Source organism: Aquila chrysaetos, chromosome 9, assembly GCF_900496995.4.
Source record: "Aquila chrysaetos chrysaetos chromosome 9, bAquChr1.4, whole genome shotgun sequence".
Classification (NCBI taxonomy): Eukaryota; Metazoa; Chordata; class Aves; order Accipitriformes; family Accipitridae; genus Aquila; species Aquila chrysaetos.
This window is the reverse complement of record NC_044012.1, coordinates 33252817-33279631: the sequence shown is the minus strand read 5'-3', so window position 1 is coordinate 33279631 and position 26815 is coordinate 33252817. Positions and strand designations below refer to the sequence as shown.

The following is a 26815-nucleotide window of genomic DNA, read 5'->3' as shown; positions in this document are numbered from 1 at the left end:
AACGCTTTTGTGGCATAATGGTTTTGATCATGTCTTCTCCCTCCCTGTGTAAGGCTCATTGAAACCTTCCCATCAGTAAGGTGATGTTAGATATCTAAAGGTGCTGCACAGATACCTAAATATGTGCAGAGCCCGCATTTAAGAGATGAAGTATGACTAAGAATTGTGTTTCCTGGATATTGAGACCAGCATACACCAAAGAAAAGGCTTCTTCAAGTCTAAGTTAGCAAGGGAGCAAAAAAAGGTGATTAAATTATAGAAACAAACCCCCAAAATCCAACACAATCACTTTTGTTCCTTGAGTCAGAACATCTGTTATGAGAGTGATGAGTTCAGCAGCCATGCTTACCTGGGCTTTATCACTCAGTCTTAAGTTATCAATTAAGCACAGCTGGAATGTGCATACATATCTCTGTAAAGCTTAAGAAATTTTCCAGAAATGTACAGATTTTTGTCATGGAGCTCCTGTGGTAACTCACGTGCAATCATCCACATGACCATTAAAACATACTGCACAGGAAATAACAGACAGTAAACCAGTAGAGACTCAGAGAAGCCCATTGACTCTTGAATATGCCATCACTCCCTTTGGCATCCAATATGGAAAAAGCATGCAAGCACCGATGGATGAATAACTATTTGAACAGTCACTCACTCATCAGCACGCATTTGAAATTTGCTCCCAGCCTCCCTGCTATATTCTTGCAGTCCTAATTATGCAGACTACCCTACCCTGAAATTAAACTTTCCCAACTGTTACATCAATATTAAGGTTCACATCTAGGAATGATATACTCAAATGAAGCTAATTAGGTCAAATTAAAAAACAAGACTCATTTCAGAATGATTGGGCTCATCTTTCAAAAGAAATGTCACTCAGAATAGGCTTTGGATCAGGTGCTGTGGACCACCCTTGTGAGGAGTTTATTTAAGCCACTTCTTTGCATGTTTGTTGCTGCATCAAGGAAGAGACTAAAGGATCAGGGAGAGTTCCACTGATTATTTTTTTTGTCTTTAATGCCACATTATATACAAAAGCAAAGTCAGATATTAAGAAATGGCTTCTATTTTCCTTATACCATTATTATATATAAACTGTCAATACAGAAAATGGAGATCCAAATTGAAAGGACTTAAATTATAAGCTAAAAATTTGCCTGTCAAACCACTTCTAGAAGTAGAAACCAGACTTCTGGAAGAAAGTCTTCAGCCACAAACACAGCTGACAAACAACTGCCTGATCTATCAAGCAAGTTCACCAAGGAATCAGAATTCGCTTTTTTGACCCAAAGATCAAAACTGGGCATGAACGTGACCAAGTAGTCAAACTTGTATGTTCCTTTTCTCATGACAAATCTGCTGTTTGTCACAATTTTCTTCCCATTGCTACCAAAAAGGATGGGATGTGAGAAGGGACTTGATACTTCTCAGCACACGTTCTTCTACACTCAAGGAATTTTCTCTTTTCCTCAGTCTGAGTCTTTTAATTCCTCAGGCCCTTGCTCACCAATATATGCTATACATAGCCCGAGTTTGAAGCTTCTCATGTAATATCATACCTACCCTGTACAAAGACAGTTTGTAATCAGAGGCTATTCTACTTAGTAAGGTAGGTAGAAATATTTTTTGAAGCACAACCAAACCTTTTAAGCAAGATGCAACTTTTAGAGGACAAAAAAAAATATTTTTCCAATTCACTGTATGCCAATTAAACAAATGCTGTCAGAAGGAATTTTCTGCATATTTCTCAGGATTTACACAAAGCTTTCTACTAGTTTGGCAAGTTAAGAGATCTTTATCAAATGTTAATTTTCTAAGTCATTTTCTTGCCTCTGTTTGTATTGTATCATCTTATTCCACTGAATACAGGTGAATACTGTTGAGCTCATCCAACAAGACATTTCTCATTTTCCAAATTTTCAAGACAAAAGTATATTTACTTTGGCAGGGTACCCTGCTGTCCTGTGCAACAGGTTTTTTCCAACTACCAAACGTATATTTGTTCAAAAAGATATCCTTGGGTCATAATAAAGGTACCATACCAGCACAGCAAGGATGGAATAAGAAGAGTCACTAAGTCATTACGTTCTTGGACTGGTGAACTGGGGCCAGGAAGCAATTATCTGGACTACCAGTCAGTAATCCCTCTGACCCATCTCTACTGGAGTCTTTACCAGAGCAGCAGTGAGCCTAACTAAGAAAGAGGAAGAAACAGCCATCCGAAAGAGCTGGATGGCCAGGAGAGAATTCATGTGGTTTCCGGGCTATTAGGCTCCCAACAGGAGATGGACAGACAATTTCATTGTTCTTGGCCTTGAATGGAGATAAATAAAGTGAGAGAGGGGAAAAAAAAACCAAACCTCCAGAATCGATACTTTCCTATTTGATCCTAGAACCACAGCTTTCTACAATAATTTGTCACTCCTACCGCTGTTAATTTGTGTATTATTTTTTATGTCCTCTCTAAGGTACTGTGAGGTGTCAGTGCTTTTATCCTACAGAAACATTTCCAAGCAGGCTTGCGTTCTTTTACACAAAAAGGCATACATGTAAAGAATAAAGGTTAGTTAAAATTCTTATAACTCAGGTTTTCTTTGTGACTCTATTGAGTCATTTATGTTTGAAAATGTGTGTGGATGCTTCTCACTGGAACACTCTTTACACAAAGCAGAACAGACTCCATCACTCATAATAGAGGTCACAACCTTAAAACTGGTGCATTAAAGATAAAATCCTCTTCATCAATGGCTCAAGAGACAGTGCTGTCTTAGGGTCTGGCCACAGGCCAGAGAATTAACTCCTTGCAGGATCTACAGGCCATGCACACTCTACACTCAAAGCACATTTCTTTGCCCATGACGCCTCTGACCTGAGGAAAGCAGCGAGTGCATAAGAATAGGAGGGAAACACCCAAGCCAGTACACTGCACCACATAGTCTATGACTTCTTCCCACACCTTAAGCTCCTCTATTTTTTAATTCAAAACCTTCCTTTTCAAAGTAGCTTAAGTATGGCTTCATGGAAGTATGGCTTTCATGGTGGAAAGAGGCCCTAAAGAAGTCCAGCTACTTTACCTACAACAGACTAGTCTGGCAGGGGGTGACAACCATCAGCTTTCCCTTCCCCATCTCCCTGGCTTTTTTTCCTCAGCTCTTCTCTATTCTTTCCTGTCTGCTTTACACATCTCCTTGTGTTTCTTTGCTCCCTCTGCTCCTCTTACTCATTCACTTTAGTACTATGTGAACTTAATGGCATCCAGCCCACTGCCTTTGCATGGGCCTAAAATAAGACAGAGCAAGGCTGGCTGGCTGTACTAGTTACTGCTCTTTTGTGTAAAGCAACAGATGCAATTGATCTTCTGTCAGTCAACTCTTGTTGCTGATGGCACTTTACACGCTCAGTGTCCTGGGGCCAAGCAAGTTCCTTTGGCAATAAACACATCAGTAAGTATTTCACTGCGTGTCCTGATGCCTTCCCCAGCGTGGTTAACAGCACACTGCCGTGTGCTACAGCACGCTGCAGCCACCCATCTTTATACGCTTATTTATCTTACAGAAGCAACCAAGCTCCTCGTTCTAGCTTCAGCATGCCCTGTGCTGTACCAACCAAGAGCACAGGCACTCCAGATACAACCAAGCTGCATCCTCCTGAAGGCCGAGTCACTGAAGTAAATCAGCTCATCAAACAACCAGGATCGCAGCAGGCTCTGTTTTGGAGACAGTGGGAATCTCTGCCATTTCTTGATGGCATATGAGCTCGGAGGCAACGCAGGACCCAAGTATGTCATTCTGGAGTAGAGTGGTGGGGAATTCAGTGCAGAAACGCCTCCAAAAAGCTGTGAGAGCTCAAATCTGGCAGAGCTAGCGCCGAATACGGTCAGGAAGCCTCATAACACCCAAGCGGCTTCCAGGTGGAGTGTTTTCCTACTACCCTCGGTAAAGTGGGGACTGGAATATGTAGTGGGGAAAATGGTATTGCCCACAATAAAGGGATAAGAGTCTCAAAGCTCTCTGTCAAAGAGAGGAGGGAGAGGAGAGAACCTCAGCTCTTATTTTCGAGACATACCCAAAGCTTTAAAAACAAAACCAAATGATGCATGTTTGCTCAGTTGATCATCAGCTCCAGTAACACATATTTACTTTAAATAAATATATGCACATATCTTAACTGGCAGCCAACTTTACATCTTCCTTTTGAGTGATATTTCTGGTTCAAAGGGTATTCCCAAGCACAGAAAAAGAAGAGAATTATTTTAAAATAGGAGGATCTATTTGCATACCTATAAATACATGAAGTAACTGCTTTTCCCAATTTAAAGATATATATATACACACACTACAATTACAGTTTTATAAAGTCATTTAAATTATTTGAATTCTGTAAACACCTCTTAAAATGGTAAAAAAATTGTATTATTATTATAGAATCTTAATTTTTTATTCAAGTTTAAAGATAGATGATGTCAAATGCCAGACAGCTGAGCTGGTCTGCATCAATTAGAAAAATATAAATTTCCAGGCAACAGAATAAATACTTCTGAGGACACTTGAAAAAAAATCCCTCTGAAGATTTCACCCTCCCTACTTCTGCATTCTGAGTGTCCCTCATGCAAGTTTAATTTATGCAGTGATGGATATCCTGAGAGATAGAAGCTGTGTTACAGACATGGAGATAAAATAATCCCTGAGTGAGAAGAACCAGTTTGGTCTCAATAACACTATACTCAGCACTGCAGGTAAAATCAATTTCATTAACTTTGCTAGTTAGCATAAATATTAACTTTGCCAGTTAGCATAAATATTACCTTTCTGATTAAAGTACTAGTTTGTCAGATAATCAGACTCTCCTCACCTGGTAATAATCCAATACAATTTAATGACAGTTTTCGTGAGTAAGGAAAATGATCTCTTCATATACTCCCTTTCAAAGCAGAGTTGCAACTCTCTGGCCTAAGGTTTTGTGTTTGAGCCATCGCATCTCTCCTGAACCAAAGGCCAGGTCACATTAAGTTTTTGTTCTTCGGCCTTCCAGCAAGGAGACACCGAGCACCATGAAATATGTTATATTGTGGGGCCTTTCAAATGAGACTATGGAAACTCAGCTCCGGCTCACCAATGATTTGAAATAACCTAATCCTATAAAATGCTAAATCACTCTGGCAAAGTTCCTGAAATCCCATTCCTCTGGGTATCAGCGCTGAGTTATGAGGTACTGTAGCTTGCCAAAGACAGACCACGCTCTCAGGGCATCTTTTCAAGCCCTCTTGCCCTAGTCCTCCTGCAGCCTAATTTGTGGCATGTTCCTGAGGTGCTTCCAGAGAACTCCGAGGTGCGAAGGACAGAAGAATTGCAAGGCTCAATCCATCTCTTGGCAAATACAGTGGAAAAAGCCTGCATGGTCTTTATAAAAATAGGATCCATTTTCTGGAAACCACAAAGGATTTGTTTCTGGTAGACTCCCAAATTTTGGCCTTCTATTTCAAAAGCATTTTTTGCAATAATTCAACACATAGCCCTACACCACAGGGTAAGATCCCAGTCCTTCACAAACACAGCTATTCTGCATGGGAGGCTCAAAGCACTCGATTTTTATCTAAGCCCACCAGCCCTGACTTCCTCTACTCCTTGCAAGATGCACTCTGTACTCAATGCAGAAATCCATAAAGATCCTTTCCTATGGAATGGAAGTGCTGGGTCCCAGCAGCAGGTGTAATGCAAGAGTAGTTGCGCTTGAAGTAGAAGCTGTGTCTTTTTGAAACAAAACACACTGCTGCTTCAAGTAACCCTACCAAAATGAGATTCACAGAGTTCTGCCCCAAGGAGAGAATAAGAGGGAGAATAAATGCAGATGGCAACAATCAATCTCCTCACTCAATGAGCTACCAAAAAAGTCCTTTGAGATGGCAGCAGTAAGGGCAAAGCAAGGCTCCACACAGAGCAGAATAGATGTGTGCATATATACTTGTGTGTGTATATTTAAAATAAATCTCTTCGTTTTATGCTCTTTGTTCAACTCCATCATCAAAAAGAGGTTTTAAATACAAGCTTATGGGACTACTAAAGAGGTGAATTTATGAACGTATTCCTAACAAAACACAGTCTGGAAAGCTTTAATCTATGAATTGTGACAACCTTGGACAAAATGGATTTTTAATAGAATATAATGTAAACTGCCTGAAACATTGTGATAAGGAATTTTTTTTTAAGTAATGCACAGAAAAGGCATGATGCACTCTGCATGAAAGGAGGAAAGGTCTTAATTTAAAGCATTTTAATGAACACTCAATTTGCGTAAGGAAATATGAGAAATGGAGATGAAAAACTCATGATAACGATAACACTGCAGAGGGGAGAAGGAGAAAGATTAGAAAAGTAAGCAAATTTGAAAAGGCTCCAGCCAATAACGCTGGCTAAAAGGAATGCAGACTGGATTACGAACATGTCACAGTCCAAAGCCACTGTTCTCCTTGCAGGCAGTGTCTGTCGGTGGCTCTTATCAGAGCTGCACACTGGGGAAGAAAGAGCAACCAGAGTGCAAAGCATTGGAGAACAGACCTCTCTCTGAGCTAAGGGCAACGAGGATAGTCAGAGATTTCAGCGAATGCAGCTGTGACTTGCTGGAGTTTCTCACTTTCACCGAACCTCCCACAGCTGTGCCAGCCCAGCCAGCTTGCAGGGCTGCCGGGGCTTTCCGCCCACTTGCAAAGCCCAAGGGAGGCTGCAAAACCATAGCAAACTCGACCATCTCTTCCTCGGAGAAAACTAGCTACGCTCAGAGGCTCAATCCTGGCTTATGCACTTCTCTACCACCAGTGTAACACCAGGCAAGTCAGCAGAACTGAAATTACTTCCAAGAGAGAAAAAACTGTCTCCCTCGAGGTAGATACCATTCTGTTTACTAATAGCTTCTGCTCTGCAACGAAAGAGATTGATCCTGCACTCTCACTCATACATAAACTGCCTTTAATGAAGCTCCTTGAATTACTAAAAGGAGGAACAGATGAATCAGGTCTAGTGACAGTTTTGCCACATTGACCTTAACAGAAGCAAGTTCAGGCCTCTGCTCATTTAAATGAAACAGCAGAACCCCCACATAAACACATAACATTCTTCAAAAGAAACAAGAGGGCCACCATTATGACAAAAAAGGCAAATTAAAGTAAAGATGAAAGTTAAATATTTACTCTGAGCACTACAATATTTGCAAATCTGGAAATGATCTTCAGCAGTTTCTATTTGCATACTTTAATTAATCCAAAAATATTAAACTAATCTCACAAAGGAAAGGGTCAAAGTATTAATTAACTTGAGATTTGTTGCTTTTGTGCAATTTAACAGTTCAACACAAAGCAAAAATCAGTTTTAATAAAAACTAAGTTACTGTGACAGGTATAATTTCATGGATTAGTGAAACCACGTACAAGGCAGTAAGTTTCAGTGTTCATCCTATTTTTTGTCTAACTTTAAAAATAGTTGTTTCATTTCAATAGAGAGATTCCTCTGTAACACCAAATGATCTTAAGTCTTCCTTTAACCTCAGCATTTCATTTTCAAATTGATGGCTTTCCACCTTGCTCTGAACAGAATGGAGGTCACAGTTGTTTTAGCAAAAAACCTGACTGCAACGTTCAGCAGAGAGCAGATACTGCACAACCACCCAGATCAGCCACCTGAGCTAATTCAGGTTGAGATTTCACTGCTGGAGCCATCATATGTCATCACGCAGCTCCAGAACAAGCGCGAAGATTTCCCTCCGAGCCAGCATCTCTGCTGGCTGAGCTCTCGCCCCACCAAAGGGACTCGCTGGCTTCTTTAACAGCTTTTTGGAGGAACTGGGAAATCTTGCCAAAAGACAAAGGGTTTGGAGACAAAGCATACAGCACCAAATCCAGCTACCAGAGCTCTGTTTTATCAGTACAGTAGCCTGTGAAACCCCAGCAAAATAATGATGGAAGGTGGCTAGAATTTCCTACATCACAACCTCAGAATTGTGACTTTGACAAATTTGCTTAGGAAACAAGAGGGGACTTTCTGGCCCCCCCCCCCTTTTTTTTTAAATGGGGGGGAATTGCATGAAACAGCTAATGAACCAAAAGCTTTGCCTGGCATTTCATGCCACAAAGCTCTGTAGCACTTGACTTAACCAGAGACACTGAGCGGGGAATCACCTCCCCTCACTTCACGCGTTTACAATGCAAATGTCTGCATCCCACTCAGTCGCCTCCACTCTGCATCTTTACTGGAGAGAAACAGGCACTTTTCGCTTGCTATTCATCAGGCCTGTTTTACACATCCAAGAGGACTCTCACCTTGGCAGTGCCTATTTATCCCTGTTGCTAAAAAGCAAACTCACATTAAATAGCTTTCACCTCCACACTTGTATGGCAGATACCCAGAGCTAGGTGGGATTAATTTATTTCTCAAATACAGCTTCAGAAACTAAACAGAGTAGAAACTCTGCACTCTGGCAACAATCTTCCTAGGTCTAAACAATTATTAACAACCATTTTTCTCCCTTACAGGAGCTTTTAGAAAAAGATGGATGCAAAAGACTCCTCAAATAAAAATTCTGACAAAAGTTTTGTGATTTCCTAATGATGATACAATTTCAAGCTAAATTTATGCACAGTGTACTTTAAGTGTAGAGTAACTGCATGATAATGGAGAGAAATTGCTTGTATTGCAAAATACATAATTCTGACTAACAATGTAAATTTCTCATTAACTTTGATATAGCTTGTGGGAGCATTACCGTAACAAACATACACAGCATTCATGAGACAGTTCATAGACACTCATAGGTGTTTTGCAGCAATAATGAATAACACTTAATAGCTATTACTTTCATAGCTTTTCAAATAAAGAAGACAGCATTGTCCTATATTGCTTTCAATTCTTCTTCATATTTCTCTGTTTTAATCCTTTTCTTTCTGTTGGCTCTTTGGCAAGAGGAATTCTCCTGCTACCCTGAAGGTGCATGAGAAGCAAATGTGAGCCAGGACTAGTTGGCTGCCTCCAGTTTAATTAGATAATCTACTTCCAAAGCTCAGAAGTGAAACAAAAGGAAAAAGCTCTCATCAGATCACCTGTAGCTCTTCCAAGGAGGCTGAGGAGGAAAAAATACTGCTATTAAAAGAGCAATACAACTCATTAAAGAAGCTGTTGTATGTCTCTCACAGCATTTTAGCAAGGGTTAATGCACAAAAAGCGCTTGGCAGCTTACCTGTTCTCTGCATTTGGGTCGTTGTGCACACATGTGATCGTGGCAGTGGTCCTTGCACTGTCCGTCTCTTCTTGAACCCCCCATTGGTCTGCATCACTGACTCTGATGTCCATGATCTTCACACCTGGGGCTGTCCTAATTCTGTTGGGGAACAACAGGGATTGCTTTAGTTACAGACCTCCTACCAATAAATCCAGAGAGGTAAACAAGGAAGATGAAAGGAAATATTTCCTCTTCCATTAGTAATAGACTGATACATTGCAAGTGTAAGTCACTCTGCTTTAAAAATATAAAACAGGTCCAATCATTTTAAAGAGATGAAGTATGAGTTTCATTATGTACAAAGCCAGTTAATTTTCAGCTTGAACAATGTGGAGAGAATAAGAATGCTTTCTGCTTCAGTGGCACCAGTTTGATATAAATGAAACAGATGTGACTAAGCATAAGTTGATTTAATTTGTTGCGTCTGTCCTGCAGTTTAAGATGGAGAATCAGAGCACTGTGGTATAAAATATATCCTCCTGCTTGAAAACCTTTGGAAGCAAGGTGCCTTTTAATATTAGGGTGATCTGCATGGGAAAAAATGTGTTTCACTGCTCAAAGACCATAATGCAGGACAGAGAGAGAAGGAATATGTTATCCTAGATCTGGGACTGAGGGATGAAAATAATTATGCCATTGTACTGGGATCTATCAAACTGGGCACGTCAAACTCTTGCTGCTGAAAATAATATGATGCTGACATGGGAAACCTTGATTTCCTAAGCACGGCTAGGGTCTGAAAGCAGTTTGGTAGTTGGCAAATGTCACAATTTTTTGGCTTAAAAAAAATTTGCTAAAAAAAAAAAAAAAGTCCATGCTCTGCTGCGGCTCAGCATTAGGAACAGATTGCCAAGGAATAGGAAACAACTGCTTTTAATAGCAGGGACTTCGTTTGTGCAGCTTGACTCCTGAAACAAGCCTGGGATTTCAACAGGAGTGCTGCAAATATGCCTGGAGAACAATTAGGCAGAAAGCAACTGCTGTAGCGCCATGTTCACCACTACTGTGACTTAATTAATTAAAAGCAAAGCCAAGAGGGACCTCTTAGTTGTATGGTGGAATGAAACAGCACTGCTGAGACTTGAAGCGTTACTTAACAGTGAATTGTGATGGATTTGCCCCAATGCCTCGTGGCCAAGAATTTCCTTTAAGTTCTAGCTGAGTTCATGGGTTTGGATCAAAGTAACTTCAAGACTCAATGGGTGGTCTTTTCCTCAGAGAAGGAATTAATTCATCCTGCTTTTATGATATCCTTATTTTTGCCTGCAAGGCTTTACTTGCTTGATGGGCCAAATTCATGCCTGGCATAACCAATCTGATGAAAAATGTTTCCTGTAAGGAGAGAATTTTACTTGATATTTTTCTAATTGTCTGCTTCGTGTTTCTCCACAGACATTCAGATCTCCAAACAACATGCCTCAAAGCTTATGTGCCCCTTTCCTATCATCTCCTCTTCTTTTTTTCAGATGAACATTCATTTATTCTGTAGTAATTACACTGGACCAAATAATTCCTGCAATACACCTACATGGCTTCATTTCAGACTGACTTGTAATTTACATGAGATAGAGAATTAGGCCTTCAGCAATGGATTCAATAATTTTTTTCATCAGACTTAGTCAACCACTCCTGAAAAAAAATCATTAGGGCCTGACCAAAAAAAAAACCCATGCCACTTTTTTTAATTTTCTCTTTCCCGGTCAAAATTATATATATATATTTTTTTAACAAATTTGCCTCCCCACCACCCCCTCAATTTCCCATGGTTTTTTTTACAATATGTCTAGAAACCTCCACCTCAACTTTCCACCCAAGTCAAAGCCCTGGTTAATTAAAGGTTAATTGAAGGGTAGGAGATGCTGTGGGGCGGGGAAGGCAGCGCATGACACAGGACAGCTGGATTTCACCCATGTTTTCAGGATTCATCAGCCTTTTTCCATGTGTCAGTAGCTGTTGTGTTCTCCTACACAGCTTTCTACAGATACCTTCACTCTGCAGCATTTACTTTCGTCTACTCTGATTCGAATCTAGGAGGTCACTTTAGCCCAACAACAATGAAAAGCAACATGGCATAGTTCCCTGCCACACTTGAGCAGGCTTTAACCATGCAGGACTCCTCTGCAGCTCCCTTCTTCATGGAAGCGGAAGCTGCTGCTCCTCTTTACCTCCATCAGTGGTCCTCACATACAACACAGGCATAAGGATGCAAGAGCCTCAAATATCTGCATCTATCTACGTGCCTGGCTGTTCCAACCTCTCCAGACACTCTGCACCCCAAAACACTGGCTTCCCTCTTGGGCCAACCCCTCAGCCGTGTCCACCTCCCTCAGCTGGGGAGCTTTGCTGTTTCTTCTCTTGTGTCTGAATACAGCTATGAGATGCTCGTTGCCTGTCTGGACATCAGATGAGGCTCTCTTGATGCCTCTCCTGTTGGGTCACCACTTGGATTCTCCTTCAGGGCACTGTCCCTTAACGGGAGGCCTTCTGGTTTTTGGCAATGCTATCTTGTTGACTGTGCCTACAGCTTTTGCTTGCTGCATCTCTACTGTCTTGCTGGGTTAGCATCAAGTGAACATCGCATACTCTCCTCCCCAGCTACGTTTTCCAAAACCGTCTCGGAATGCTGCATTTTAGGAAAATTTCCAGTCTAATCCCCTGCAATGCATCTGCTCTGGTGGGCTGAGACAAGATGTCATTTTGCATTTTTGGATATCAGTAGAGCCAGGAAGGTTGAAAGAAGGAAGAAACTGAATTCAGCTTCTCACTTAGGAAAAGTCAAGAAATTCAAATTAAACCAGCCTACATATGGGAGGTTTGAGCCTACTGTTCTTCAGATAAGTGATTCATATCTTTAAATCTGCCCCCAAACTCCACAGGCACAAAAACTATTGCAAGTCTTGAGGACTGAGGCTTTGCAAAAGCATAAGAAATTCCTACCAGAGCAGACATTAACTGGAGAAAGGACGGTGAATGGCTAGTGTATGAGCCCAGGCACTGGGTTTATTGCCCTGCTCTGTGCCAGGCTTCAAATACAAGCCTGGGTGGATCATTTAGTTTTCTTATACCTCCCTTTCCCACATATAAAATACTGGGAAGTGTTGCTCTTCCAACTCAAAGGGAGCTGTAAGGATAAATAGAATCGCTTGAGAAAAATCTGATGTCCTTTAAATTTCCCAGCTGTTCAGCATGACATCATATGGTGTGGAATATCACTTTGGCCAGTTTGGGTCAGCTGTCCTGGCTGTGTCCCCTCCCAGCTTCTTGTGCACCCCCAGCCTACTCACTGGCAGGGCAGCATGAGAAGCTGAAAAGTCCTTGACTTAGTGTAAGCACTGCTCAGCAACAACTAAAACATCAGTGTGCTACCAACATTATTCTCATCCTAAATCCAAAACACAGCACTATAGCAGCTACTAGGAAGAAAATTAACTCTATCCCAGCCAAAACCAGGACAACCACTAAGATAGCTTAATTCCTTTTTTATAAAGATAATTGTGAAATGAAGAAAAAAAAAAAAAAGAAAAAGAAAAAAGGAACAAAACATGATAGCCAAAAATTTGGCAAAACTGACATTTCATTTCCATGAAATAGTTGCTTTCTGAAAAGCAGAATTTTCAGACAGAAAACTGTCCTGTTAAAAAGCACTTGCCCACCTTTCAAACATTACAACTTACATGGCATTTTGATAATGCAATTAGCAGAGATGTAAATGAGACAGTGGAATACTGAATGAGCTCACCAGAAGTTAGCTGGCAACAGGGACCCCCATTTCAGCCTATATCCACAGCCTGTATCACAAATGAGGTGATCACTATTTATTCACGCTACTCTCTTCTTTAGGGGTGGAGGAGGTCCAACAGAAACAGGACACCCTCAAGCACTGCCTTTCATGACACTTATGCCCATAAGATCTTAAGAGGAGGTAGCTGGGGGGTGGGGGGAGTGTCAAAGCTATAAAGAACAGGGAATCAATGAAACAACTGCTTCACGAGTGAATTTAGTCCTCTTCTCCAGCTATAAAGGCAGAATAGACGAAGCTGCTTTCAATTTAGACTGCAGAATACATTTGGTATCCCTGGCAGTGTTTTTTTCCCTGAGCAGTGTGTCCTCCATTTATTGTAGAATATAAAGATGGAAACATGATAGACAGAATGGAGCGGGCAAGCAGAAGCATCCCCAGCCTGCCAACTTGGAACGACCAGAAACTACTTTAAAATGCATTCCCAGCCTTAAATGTATGCGACCCCATGAATTTAGCTGCTCTAAACCTCCTCTCTCAGTTATTACAACAGAAGGAAAGGAGAAGGTACAAGTAATCACCAGGGCTGGAAAGTAACTTAAGGGCTGCAAGAGGGATTTAAACAGCTGAGCACTTAGCGGAAGTGGTGCAGGGACTTCCACTGCCTCCCAGTCAATTAACTGCAAAATCTGAAAGGTAAATGCTTGCTTGCAATACACCCCCAGCAACACTCCCGGCAGCAGTAATTGAGAAGCAAAATCTTGGCAAAAGGAACTTTAAAATAGAAACAGAAGGAAAAGATATTTAGGAAATAAAACAGGAATGTGCTCACAGCAGATGGAAAATGCTCAAAATGATGAGAAAAAAGACTTTTTCAGAGCTATTTTAGAAATCCTCTTATCTCCCCCCTTCCCCATTATGGGGGAAAACATGATCTGAGCTAAATTCACTCTCAATGACGTACTAATAATAACAGTTACGATAATAAATTTCATTTGTAATTTCCAACCATTTCTGTAGTCAGCCTTTCAACATGCATTTTTAGCCCAATTAAAAATAAAATCATTATCCTTCCCCTACAGGAAATCCAAGCTGTAGGCCAGTTTAGTTAACTCGCCTAAAATTATACTGTCTCTGCAGAGCCAAAATGAGGGTCGATACATCCTGATTCCCAGCCTTACACTGCAGCTACCCCTACCCATCTTTAAGACCAAACCAGAGCAGAGCTGAGTAATTCCAAGCCCTCACAGAGCATTTTACATATTTGAAGAATTGCACAAACAGCAAGCAATTAGTTCTGAAGGAGGTCCCTGGGGAGTTTCTAGTTAAAATACATGTGTTTTAAGATACATTAAGCCAAGCACTATAAATTAAAATAATCACTGAATTCAGACATAACATCTGGGGACTTTTGGGGTGTGGGTGAGAAGGGCAGTGTTTCTATATAGGAAGGAATAGAAGCATCCCTGTATAGGGGGAGGAAGCAAGTGGAGTTTTCTGGGAGACAAAAGGAGACGAGGGTATGTGATTCACAGTTGCCACATCCAAGTGCATTCCATGGCATTTAGGAGGGAGGCACAGTCAGGAGTTCATTGGTGTGAGTGTATGAAAGCAAAACCGTCTGGGAAACACTGTTACAGCAGATGGAGGGCTGAGGTGGAACCAGAACTCCCCCAGGAGGGGCACCATCCCTCTCTTTTGTGTCTTCCTAAGCTTCCTGGCTAAAATTCTCTATGGTAATCCAGAAACACGAGGAAAATGAGGTGATGCAAAGTCACCCAGAAAACACATGGCAGAACCAGGAATTACGCCTAGAGCTGCCAAGCAATATTTTGATATCTTCACCATAAACCTACCCAGCTCTCCTGCTCCTACTCTAGACCCACTAATAACAGACGGTGTGTCCTGCAATGGCCATGAAAGACCAGCCTGTGGGCAAATATGCTTTCTGCTGCTGTGGGCTTGCAGTATTTGTGAAATGAGTGCCCCACCTAGTAGATAATCATCCTGCACAGCGTCACCTCTTACGGATGTCAAATTTGCAACAACTCAGAGGATCGGGTCCTAAATCTTCACAAGCTAAGCAAGTGTTCATTTGCTAAAGTATTTTTCCAAGAACTTTACTTCTTTGTTCTTTTATATTTTAAAAGACCTGTCACAGATTTATGTGCAAACTACCTCCCCATCAAATTCTCCTTAAAATAGCAACACAAGGCCAGCTGTGTTTGTTTCCACAATTCCGTATTAATGTCACTATAAGCAAAGCTATCTTTCTAAGTATGTGAAATACGCATCAAAATACACAAAGATCCTGCAAAGATCCAAGCCCTCTCCAAAAGGTCACAAGTGTAGAAGCACAAATAATATGCTGCTTTATTGCAAAGTAAAACAAGCAGCCTGCAAAGCCCTGTGGAGAGGTGTACGTAGATGGCAGGCAGATGGCAACATGGAACAGAGGGCAACTGCAATGCATCGAACAAAAGGAAACCCCAAGTAAAAGGGTTTGACCAATGGTACTGGTGGGTAAAAAAACTCAACATGGCCCTGGTATAAAGCCAGTGGCAATAGGTGTTAGCAGTGAAACAAGGTGGGAACTCATGGTGGGACAATGAAAAGCACGTTTGCCCTTGGGGATAAAGACAGTGCAACACTTAGAGACAGAGGCAGCAACTTTCAAAGCCAACTGGAGTTTTACTTAAGATTTGACCTCCACATTTCATCCATGCTCAGAACTACTCCAGCGACTGCCCCTTCATTGTAAGACCAATGTATAACTGGCCCAAATTTGTTTTCAAAACAAGATATGGATATGCCACGCTCTGCCTGCCTTGGCCCCATTTTCCCCTGAAACGCCTCCCCACTGCAGGGCCAAAGCTTTCTCAGCCAACACTCACCCTGTGGAAATGCCCTTTCTGTATCTCATGACCTCAGCACTCTCTCAACTTTACACTGCATCAGGAAATTTGCCTTTCCCTCCCTCCGGTATACCTCAATCTCTCTCTGCATCTGTTATTTTTATATAACCTTTTGTAGGTGTCTTATTTAACCCTGTCAAGCATTTGGGGATGCGGTTTCTATGAAAGCAGTTATTACCATCATATATCAGAATATCTCTATCCAACACGCACTCAAGGAAGGAAGTCAATGCCCATGCACTGGGTAGGACAAAGCAGAGAAAATAGGTACCGTGCCCAGCGCAATGCAAGGCAGGAACAAAGTGGCTCAACAGACATGGTGGCTAACATGAAAAAAGCTCAACAACTCAGAGAACAGAAAACCCTTTGAAATTGTGGACGGGATCAATGCTAAAGATTTAGAATGATACAATTACCACTCTTCTACCCAAAAAGGTGAAGCTATCAACCTATTTTTTTTCAGCCCATCAAATGTTTCAAAATATGCTAAGCATCAAGCTCACGAGCATATTGGATTTTGAATAATGAAAAGAGTAAACAGGATTTTAATTTGGATTCTGACAGTAAAGTGCTTTCCATGTGATAAATTAACTATTAAGGAAGACAAATTAACACAACCTACCCTTGAGTATGATGGCTTATGATTTTGAGGAAGCTTTTACAGAAGCATGATCAAAATAAGGCAGGATGAAAAATAGGAGATGATGTGGGGGGAGTATTTTATCAAAAATCCTCCCTCCTTCTTTACATCAAACTGTATGTATAACTTCTCTAAAAAAGTGCAGCAGATTTTCTCAGGAGCCCCCCATTTTTCCTGAGAATGTCTAAACATTTTAGGAGAGATCCTCAGCTGGTCTAAATCACCAGAGATTGATGAATTTTATAGTGTTTGTTTAAAATTGAAAAGTTAAATTTCACACCTGCGAAGCAAGGTCAGAAAAAGAGGTGTCACCCCTTATGAATTTTTTTTGAAAGGGAAGGTGTCTCAGAAACATTTTCTAGATATAACACTATGCTCATGAAATCATCAGAGAGTATGTGAACGTCTTCAAAGCAGTCTAACATCATGTTATATTTCCATATCCAATGGAAAATTCCCTTTTTTTTTTGCCATTTTTTTAAAGGAGAGAAGACATTTTAAGATTTCATCTTCATATTTCAGCAGAAACTCTATTTTTCAATCTGCTCTCTCCCTCACTCAGGTAAGCAAATAGAGCTTAGAAAACCAGCAGAAAAACATCCTGATTGGCTTGAAATTAAAGCTATTAATTTTTATTCTTATTTATTCCTGTCACAAACCAGACCTGTTTATAGGGGTTTCTAACACTGCTATGGAAACCTGAGAGGTTCTGAAGTCTTTATGGACTGTCGTGGTTTAACCCCAGCCAGCAACTAAGCACCACGCAGCTGCTCACTCACTTCCCCCCCCCACCCAGGGGGATGGGGGAGAAAATTGGGAAAAAGAAGCAAAACCCACAGGTTGAGATAAGAACAGTTTAATAGAACAGAAAAGAAGAAACTAATAATGATAATGATAACACTAATAAAATGACAACAGCGATAATGAAAGGATTGGAATGTACAAATGATGCGCAGTGCAATTGCTCACCACCCGCCGACAGGCACCCAGCTAGTCCCCCCAAGCGGCGATTCCCCGCCCCCACTTCCCAGTGCCTATACTAGATGGGACGTCCCATGGTATGGAATACCCTGTTGGCCAGTTTGGGTCAGCTGCCCTGGCTGTGTCCTGTGCCAACTTCTTGTGCCCCTCCAGCTTTCTCGCTGGCTGGGCATGAGAAGCTGAAAAATCCTTGACATTAGTCTAAACACTACTTAGCAACAACTGAAAACATCAGTGTGTTAGCAACATTCTTCACATACTGAACTCAAAACACAGCACCTTACCAGCTACTAGGAAGACAGTTAACTCTATCCCAGCTGAAACTAGGACAATGTAATATGAGATGAAAATGCCATCTCCCACAGTGAACACTGTTTTCTTTGATATATTTCAACAGTGGAACTTTGTCCCTCTGGGAGAAAAAGGGTTGCCAGGCACTGGGGCAGGAGACATTGGGTCCAATTTTATTGACTCAAGACATTTTATTAACCATTTAACCATCTGGGCAACTTCAAAATGGGAATAAGGATGTTTACTCACCTTTGCTCAGAAATTCATCCAAGGAGAAAAAAAAATTACTATTTCTATGGAGACACTGAGCATTTGTATACTTAAAAATTGTACAGATACGGCATTTCAATGTATTTCTGTAATTTCCCAGTAGGTACTTAAAACTGCAGGTCAAAGAGTTCTGTAGCAATTGGCATTCTCTTACTAAAACTAAAAGCCAAAATTTATTTGAGTCCACCTGAAAACATTGTTGTGCCTTTGACATACAAATTATTTTAATTATAGTATAAGCAAACATGCCCATAGATTTTGCTGAAAGCTCTTAAATTCCAGCAAACTCTTCACACCAAGAGAACAGGTCTGACGTTTGGGTTGCCAACCGCGGCATCCCACTAGCACAGCTCCAGCTACTCCTGCTACACCAGCACAGGGAAGCAGATCAGGTTCTCTGTCCTTTGCCTGCCTGGAGGGCAGGAAACATTGCCCATAATTTGCAAATAAATACACAATTCCTAAAACTGGCTTGACACTTTACACTTTCAAAGCATCCAATAAACATGAACTAACCATTATTACTATTGATCAAAAGGAGACAGAAGGTCTTTCCAAGCCTAAATGATCCTCGTGCTACCAAACAACTCATAACATCCCTTTCTCATTAGGATGCACAACCAGCTCACACCTCTGCCTCCCCTGAAAGAGGAGAGATATTTTCCTTTATTCCACTGCCTCCGTTCAGTTAACTGAGTTATGATCATTATTCAAAGAGCTCAAGAGTGCCTGCTGTCATGCACCCTTAGACATCTCCAAGAATTGAAGTATGTGCACTCTTTTCTCCAACACAACAATCTGTGGTGTACCATCTCTGTAGAGAGAAGAGGTAAAATGCTGTAGTGGTTTTCTGTAACACATGTCTACAGAACAAAAATCAAAGCCTGCTCAGTCTCTTCAGCCTTTCTCTGAAAGATCTAAAACACTCAGACTATGTCCTTTAACTTGAAACCAATGCAATGCTATAATAGATGAAACTCTTCCTTAAAGCCTAGAAGTACAGGAGAAAATGCATTACCAAGTCTGAAGGTGTCCAAAGTATTTGAACTTGGAATTCTTGCAATCATGCACAAACACAGCTTTGAAAACTATAATGAAAAAAATCAAAGTAAGTCAGAGGTTTCCTCCTGCAAAGACAAAGATACTTACAGATTTCCTTTTACTGAAAGGCTCCTTTCAGAAATCAGCACTGCAAAAATGTTTGCAGCCTGAATAGAGTTCAGGCCTCCTGGGAGACAAAGAATTTTTATAAAGGGGTCATTTTTCTACCTTTCAAGTAAAAAAAAAGCCCAGAAGGTCATGGTTTCTGGAAGCACCTAAACAACAACAAAGTAAAAACTTTCCATCCCTCTCCCTGCAAAACTAGGTAATGAGCTCCGTAGCATTGTCTTGGTCAACACTGGAAGGGGGTTTACAGCATTTAAAATAGTCCATCACTAAATGTGGCTAAATTTGCTCACCACCTTGGAGACTCATACATTTCCTGTAAGGAAAAAGTTTATTAAATACAATTCAGAGTAATATAATTATCTTTTACCAGACATCAACGTATATGACTTAGGATCAGAAAAACTTTCCTGGGTTGCTGCCGAGTACTACAGTCAACCCTGGAGTTTGTTGTATTCATCAGACTGTTTGGGGCACAATCCCTCAGCTCTGGGCAGGTTGTGACTCCAAATCCCCCAACTGGCAGATGCCCAGAAGAGGCCACTGGTAGCCAGTCTGTGGCTAGTCTTGAGACAGCGTGTGTAGTCTGGCCGGAAAAAGTACATAAGAGAGTCAGTCTGCATGCACTGAATGGGGTCTCACCTTGGCGTTCACACAGCTAATCTACCTCTTTCATTGGTTTAAGAAGTACAAGGGAGAAGACCAGCAGTGAGGTTGATGGGCTGACAACATGTTGACATGTCTCCTCCTCTTAGGAGATGAGGCTAAAAGCAAGAGGACACTCAGCAATGGTCATCTTTACCAAAAAGATTGCTTAAAACTGCACCAGTAAAAAAATAAACAAAAAAAAAAAATTAAAAAGAGCAGATTTTTCAAATGTATACACCCCTAACTTCTGCTGAAACCAGTCCCAACCCTTGGCGCATCCAACGATTGCTTAACAGCATGAAGTGGTCTTTGAGGGATCTATCATACATTCTTCCACACTTGCTCAGTACTCTGCATAAAAAAGCAGCACAGAAAAGGTTGTTATTAGGAACTCCACTTAGGCTGTGGCAAGGAGACATTGACCTGAGCACAAGGGACAGAGTTAGAGGGAAGAGGAAAAAAAGCACAGCAATGAAAATCCTTCTAGAATTAAAAAGGCCACAAGAACTTTGCCTGAACTAGTAGTTGTTGTTTTTATTGGATTATTTTATGGGGTTTTATGTTGTTTAATCAAAGAAAGAAAATGGATGCCATAAAATATGCAGAGCTAACTGGGGCTGCAAAGTACATTGCTGAATATTGCTAGTAATGCCATTTCCCCTTCACTGTCAAAAAATAAAAATATCGTTCTTTATATCCCTGTCACATGGAACAGCGGTCCTCTCACGCTTGCCAATCAATCATCTTGGAGTGCACCTTTACCTTGAGCAGTATGGGCTAGGACGGTGAATAAGGAAAGCTCAGGAAATAATCTCCCTTTCCACAAGATAGAATTCAATTTCCAGTATAGCTCAGACCAGTACTTTTCTTGAAAAGGTGGCACCATATATTACAGCAAAAAAGCATTTTTCTGCTGCTAGTGAAAACTTTAGTGAGCATTATGATTATGTGGTTTGTACTCCAGGCACCAATGACCACCAAGCAGGCTAATAATGTGTGAATTCTGATGAGAACCAGCCCTCCAGCTGGGATAAAACATCAAAGGCTTTTTTCCCCCCATTTTTTTTCCATTCTGCTTTCTTTACTATAAGATTTTCTTCTAGCTGCAGACAACAACTCTCCAAGATTCTCCTAGAGAGTAAGCACTTCATAATAAAATTATCCCACTCTGGTGCTCAGGTAGCCCTAGTTAGCCCTTTGGCCACTGTCCCAACAGGCTTTTATCTTTGACAGCCCCAGTTTGGTTTCTTTGGGTGGTGCTTCTCAGAAGCTTTTTGAAGACTCTCTACAGGTAGATTGAGCTTTCACCAATGACTCTTTGAATCCCCCTTTGGATCTCAGCAGGTTTGGCAAGGATCTGCAAGTCTCAAGCTTTGTCTCTCCTCCAAGCACAGCTGACAGGGTGTGCAGGAGAGGCTGTCTAGGTCCATAACCTACTGCAATAAAGTCCAGAGAAAGCCCCACAAATGAACGGTGCCAAAGCCCTGGCTTGCTGGATTTGCCTGCAATATTTCTAACCATGAAGATGAGGGGACAGTTTTTCCCCTCTGGATGCCCTGAAACTCCAAATCCCAGCTTTTGCTCTGCAGATCTGGCCAAAATATCATTCTGCACGCTGGCACCTAACAGACAGACCCTGGCAGCCCCAGAGCCTGAGATGGGCAAAGAGGTCAGAATGATTCAGGCCTCTGAAGTCTGTTGCTCACAGTGCTGCCGCAGCTCAGAAAGCTTATCCAGCCTTGCAAAGCTGTCAGGAAAATTCAGCAGCCACCGCACAAAAATTCCTTGCCGTTTACCACAGTGATTGATGGTAATGCAGGAAACTAATGGCATTTTACTTGCCTGTCAAAAGAAATTACTCACCCTGGGCCAGGATTGGGGAAGAATTCTTTAATCCTTGCAGCAACTTTTAAATTAAACTCTAGTGTTTGCAGGGCTGAAGAGCAGTCACAGACAGCAGCCTGCTTCAGGATGGATTCAAACATGATATAGCGCACAGGCAGAGAGGTCCAGCACAGCAATATAACAGAGTGAAAGGCAGCTGCACACTGCGCTTCTGACTTTTTTGGAGAAGTTTACAGATTTCAGGAGGCCAAATGCATTTTCAGATTGTTCATCTCCAACAAAGACCTAGGTCCTGGCACTGTGCATGTAACAAAAAGTCGGGGAAATAACAGGACAAAAAGGCCATGATCAAAAAGTGGAGGCAACTGATGTAAGTGGTATAGGAAGGTGCTCCCATTTGGTCTATATGAGAAGAAGAGTATAGCAGTATAGGGGGTCAATTCACTTCCTTAATCAGCAGAGTTGATAGGATCATTCCCTCTGTGGCTTTCCCTTTCCTCCCTAACACCAGTACTAAACCTTCCTTTACCCTTTAGCAGTCTTCCTTTATCATTGCAACTGGTCTGTTTGCCACCAGGACTGCTCTGTTCTGGTTTTACCTGCAGTACCAGCGTTCCCCCTGTATTGTATGGATGGCAGATCCTCCATCACGGTTCAGTCACAACATCCTTGTTAAATGAGCTACTTCAGTAGTTTGGGGGCAGACAACATTCATTCATTAGCTGGCAGGTCAAGAGTGAAGGACTAAAAAAAGGTGCTGATTCTTACAAGCAGTAGCACAGCAGGCTTCAACACCTAGCACTGCCCCTGGGGAATTTCAGTAAGACAAATAGCAAGAGACATCACATAGCACTTTTGAGGATAGGAATGAGCCACTCCCACAGTTTTGACTTTGGTTAGCCTCTGTTTTCTTGACCAGCCTTTATGATTCAAGCTCCTATACATCCTCAGAAACTACATGAAAAATCATGTCTGCAAAAGGTCACAAATGAAAAAGGAGCAGAAGAAACAATTCACGTTTCATGAAGACTACACATGCCTAGGTGGTAGCTACTAAAAAGTCACTTAAACTTTCAGCATTTCAAAGCATACACTGTGTTTGCAATAACACACACTCTAAAAACAGGCTTTCCCACTGGGGGAGTTGGAGGACACTGAATCAACTACCTATAAAAGCAGATACGATCCTTTATAACGCATTCAGTGGTTTTCAGTGAAAAACACTCACAGTCAGATACTGTATCCCACTGAGCATTAAGCACTTCCCATTCCTGTTCTGCTTTTTCAATTCTAACTAGTCCCTAACCCTGTTAGTCATGAATTTGCGATTAATGAGCCTTGTTTAGAGGATGTGAATACTGAAATTGTTCTGATATATGGGCTCTAACCACAGAAAGACGATCTAATTCAGCGAGGGAATCTGCTGTGCTTAGGGGGGATTCCAAACCTTCAGTAAAGGAAATCAGCTGTTAAGTCATTTTAACAAGGGGCAGCATGCTGTGCTCTCGGCTGCGCAGTGCCACATGATGGTCTCACAGCTTGGCGTCTGGGGACAAAATCATCTTCATGTGTTAAGGATGCTTAACATCTGCTTGTAAATCTGGGGCTGGTCAAAAAATGGCTGTGACTGAAATGAGGATGGTGGAAGTGTGGTTTTCCACCAGAATTCTTAACTACGAGAAACATACACGCATACACACCCGCATACATACACTTTTGATCTAATACAGCAAAGGACCAATAACCCAGGGCTAAACTAATTATGACTAGTTATGCTTGAGCAGGAAAACAGCAGCCGCTCCTCTCCTGCTTCAAGGGGACAACTAAAACAAGTGCCTTCATGGCTCTTCTTCCCTGTGCCTGGAAGGGAAGAACTGTCCCTCAGGAGTCTTCCTCTCCCAGGGTGTCCAGAGGAGCAGATTTCCTCCTCAGCTGGGGACATGGGGACAGGCAGGACAGCTCTCCTCTCCAGGCTTGACAGCAGGTCTAGAGAAGGCCCTGTATGCAGCCTCATCAGCCCAGTCTTCTTGTTGACCCTAATAGAAAATATATTTCTCAGGCCATAAAAAAATCTGATAAAACAGCGAAAAACAAAAAGATAGTATTTTTCATGAAATAAAATCACCCATCACGTGCCCATCAATATTCGGGAATAATTTGGGGTGGCAGGGGAGCTTAATTATATTTGAAATTGTTTATAAAATGCACCAAGATGGCATAAATGTTCCTTGTTCTGCTACAGCAGTCACTTTCAGACATACTTCAGGAAGCTAATCCTGGAGACCAGGAGATTAATTCCTCGAGACAAGCCCTTTTCCCCCCCAGCTCCTCCCCAGCTCTTCAGAGAAAATGACCTGGTCTGATCTTAACACGTCTTGAAAAAGACAGAAGGATTAATTTTGCTCCTCCCTATTTCATCTTCATGGCACATCTGAGCTGCTTCTACAGCTGTGAAACCTTTATTTCCAGGGTCCATTTGATTGTACTACTGAGATATTCAAAGACTCATTAAACCTAAGGGGAAGTCCCATTCACTGAGACTTAGTATGGAAAGGAGGTGGGGGAGGGAGGTTTAAAGTTATCTTGTATTTAAGTTAAAGAGACAGTTGGAGAAGATTTACTCATAAATCAAACTCTCCACCCTCGAAGAGTCACTTATCCTCATGGTGCTCTGCACATGGGAGATGCTGCTGGGACTAAAGGACTGAGAAACGCAGCCTGCTCTGACGACTGGGTGACTTTGCTTGTTCCTACAGAAGAACCAAGGGATGAAGAAGCAAAAGCAACAAAACCTGCCTCATATTTTTGTAGACACGATTTTGCACCTACAGATCGCAATTGTTTTCTAGTCGCAACACTAACATCAAGTTAGAGCTCAGCTTTCAGATCAGTCTCCTGCAAAGGTGTGTTTGTTGATGCCTGCTTGATTGTGGTTGTAATTATTTCCTCCAGCAATTACTGTCACTATATCTGACCTTATCCTAGAGTCAAGTACGGAGGCATTAAGATGACGATATCTTCTGTGCAAGTAATTGCTGATACAAAACCTTATTCTCAATTACTAACGTCAATAGCTTGTCGATATTAAAAGCGAAGCCAGTATGTTACTGGGGCTGAGATTGATTTCTAATCTGATAGTTAGGCTATAAATTATCTGATTTGCTGATGAAGAGCTCAAATTACAAAGGCACCATTCAAAAAATCACTAAATATATGGATGACTTCCTTTGATTTTAAGTGGCGTTGAGAAAGTGCTCCATTCTTTCCTGGTGGCGTTGCCTTCCTGACTTGAATCTTCGCTGTCAAGCTATCATCCTAAATTAACTTCAGGCACAACTATTATCAGGTATAACACTCTGCCTGCCGGCATAGCAGTAGGCTTCAAAAAGCAGGCCTCCAAGCTATAGTCTAAAGCTCATCTATCAGAAATACCAATATTATCCTTCTTTTTTTACTTTTTAAGAATTGTGAAACCTCAGCAGTACCATTACAATCAAGGTTGTACCTACTCCTGGGAACATTTTATCTTATCTTCACATGGGGAAACCCCTTCTTTACAGAACATTCCTGCAGTTAAGATCTCTCTGCAGTTTTACGTGAAATTAAGTAGCTAATGTCATACACATGGTGCTGCAAAGACTAAATCCTGATGTTAAGGGAAGTCAAGGTTCAATTTCCCTGCATGCAGCAGGTGAGGTATATGCATTGGGAAAGGCTAGATCTGGAGAATGTAATAAACAGTCACAGGTGAATATAAAATATAAATGCAAAATGCACTTCATATTTATTACATCTTTTACATCTAAATCAGGCAGATTTCATTCCACAGATTGAGACTGATCTGAAGTAATTTAGTGGGAGGCTGGTAGTTGAAACACATAATCACATTTCTAGAACAATGTAATTACATTGAATTTAATGTGATTTCCTGTCACTGGTTTAAAACTGCAGCCTCCTCCACATTTTCGATTTACGCTGAACCTGACAATTGATGCAAGATTAGTTTTACGTAGCCAGGTAAAGTATTGCATAAGGGGAGAAAGTATGCTATGACTCCTTGAATTCCCCAAGACCATCACACAAAGATGTCAGTCATGAAGTACCAGTAAGTTCAAATCTTAAATTTCTAGGAAGATGCTGTCTCAGCAGATGACCACTGATTTTAGATTTCATTTTCATTAAATATCTCACAAGGAACAATTTTGCTGACCTTAAGAATTTGTGGACAAGTCAGCTCTGCTCTACAAGGCAAAGAAATTTGAAGGGAAATTCTTAGCAGAAGAGTTTCAGGTTTTTGTATGTTGTACATGTTGCTGAGAGTGCTACATTGAAGACTTTTTATAAAGAGCAGGCTAATAAATGGACACAGCAGGTCATACCCATTAAGAATAGCTAGGAAATACTAGGGGAAAAAGTAATTGCAATCTGAATGCAGACCAAGAATTTGAATCTTAAAAACAAACACAAGGACAAAGGGCTGGAAATTTATCAAAGTTAGGAATAAAACAGCACAGACGATACTCATTTAACCCCTGCAATTCAGTTAAACTCTGGTCTAGAGAGAGAAAATGTGCAACCCAATGGGTCGGGAGAGCCCATACTGCCAGCCAAAGCATATTACATAAACATAAGAGTTACTCTTAGAAAAAAAAATACCACTAAACTTATAGCTGATCAGACGAAATCCTGCAAGCCCACCTAGTATGAAACAATTCAAGTAATCTCTTTGCAGAATAATTTCAAGTAGCAACCAAAGTTTTAAAAATTGAGGTATATTTACAATCGATTTGCAAACAGAAAGAAAAATTATTAAATTGATCAAAAATGCTATTTACTGCTGGCAGTTCATTTAGCTTTCTGCAGAATGCTTCAACATTTATATTCCTTCACTGGAATAAATAAGTATTGAAATTTAATGGATAATGAAGCAGATGCCAAAAGACAATGAAAATGCATAGGAATTTTTTTTTTTTTCAGCAGACCAATATAAAATTGAATGAAATAAAAGTTGAAAAGCAGGTTTTGAAGCTGGGGACTTTTATGAAAAGTAAATGA

General features: G+C 41.1%; 1 protein-coding gene across 1 annotated transcript in view; it reads right to left on the bottom strand.

Moving 5' to 3' along the window:
- TMEM132B (transmembrane protein 132B) overlaps window positions 1-26815 on the bottom strand; it is a 261473-nt gene that overhangs the window by 139029 nt on the left and 95629 nt on the right. The window contains exon 3 of the mRNA XM_030025983.2: window positions 9223-9363. Within this exon, the coding sequence (XP_029881843.1) occupies window positions 9223-9363 (141 nt within the window). The remainder of the gene's footprint in view (window positions 1-9222; window positions 9364-26815) is intronic.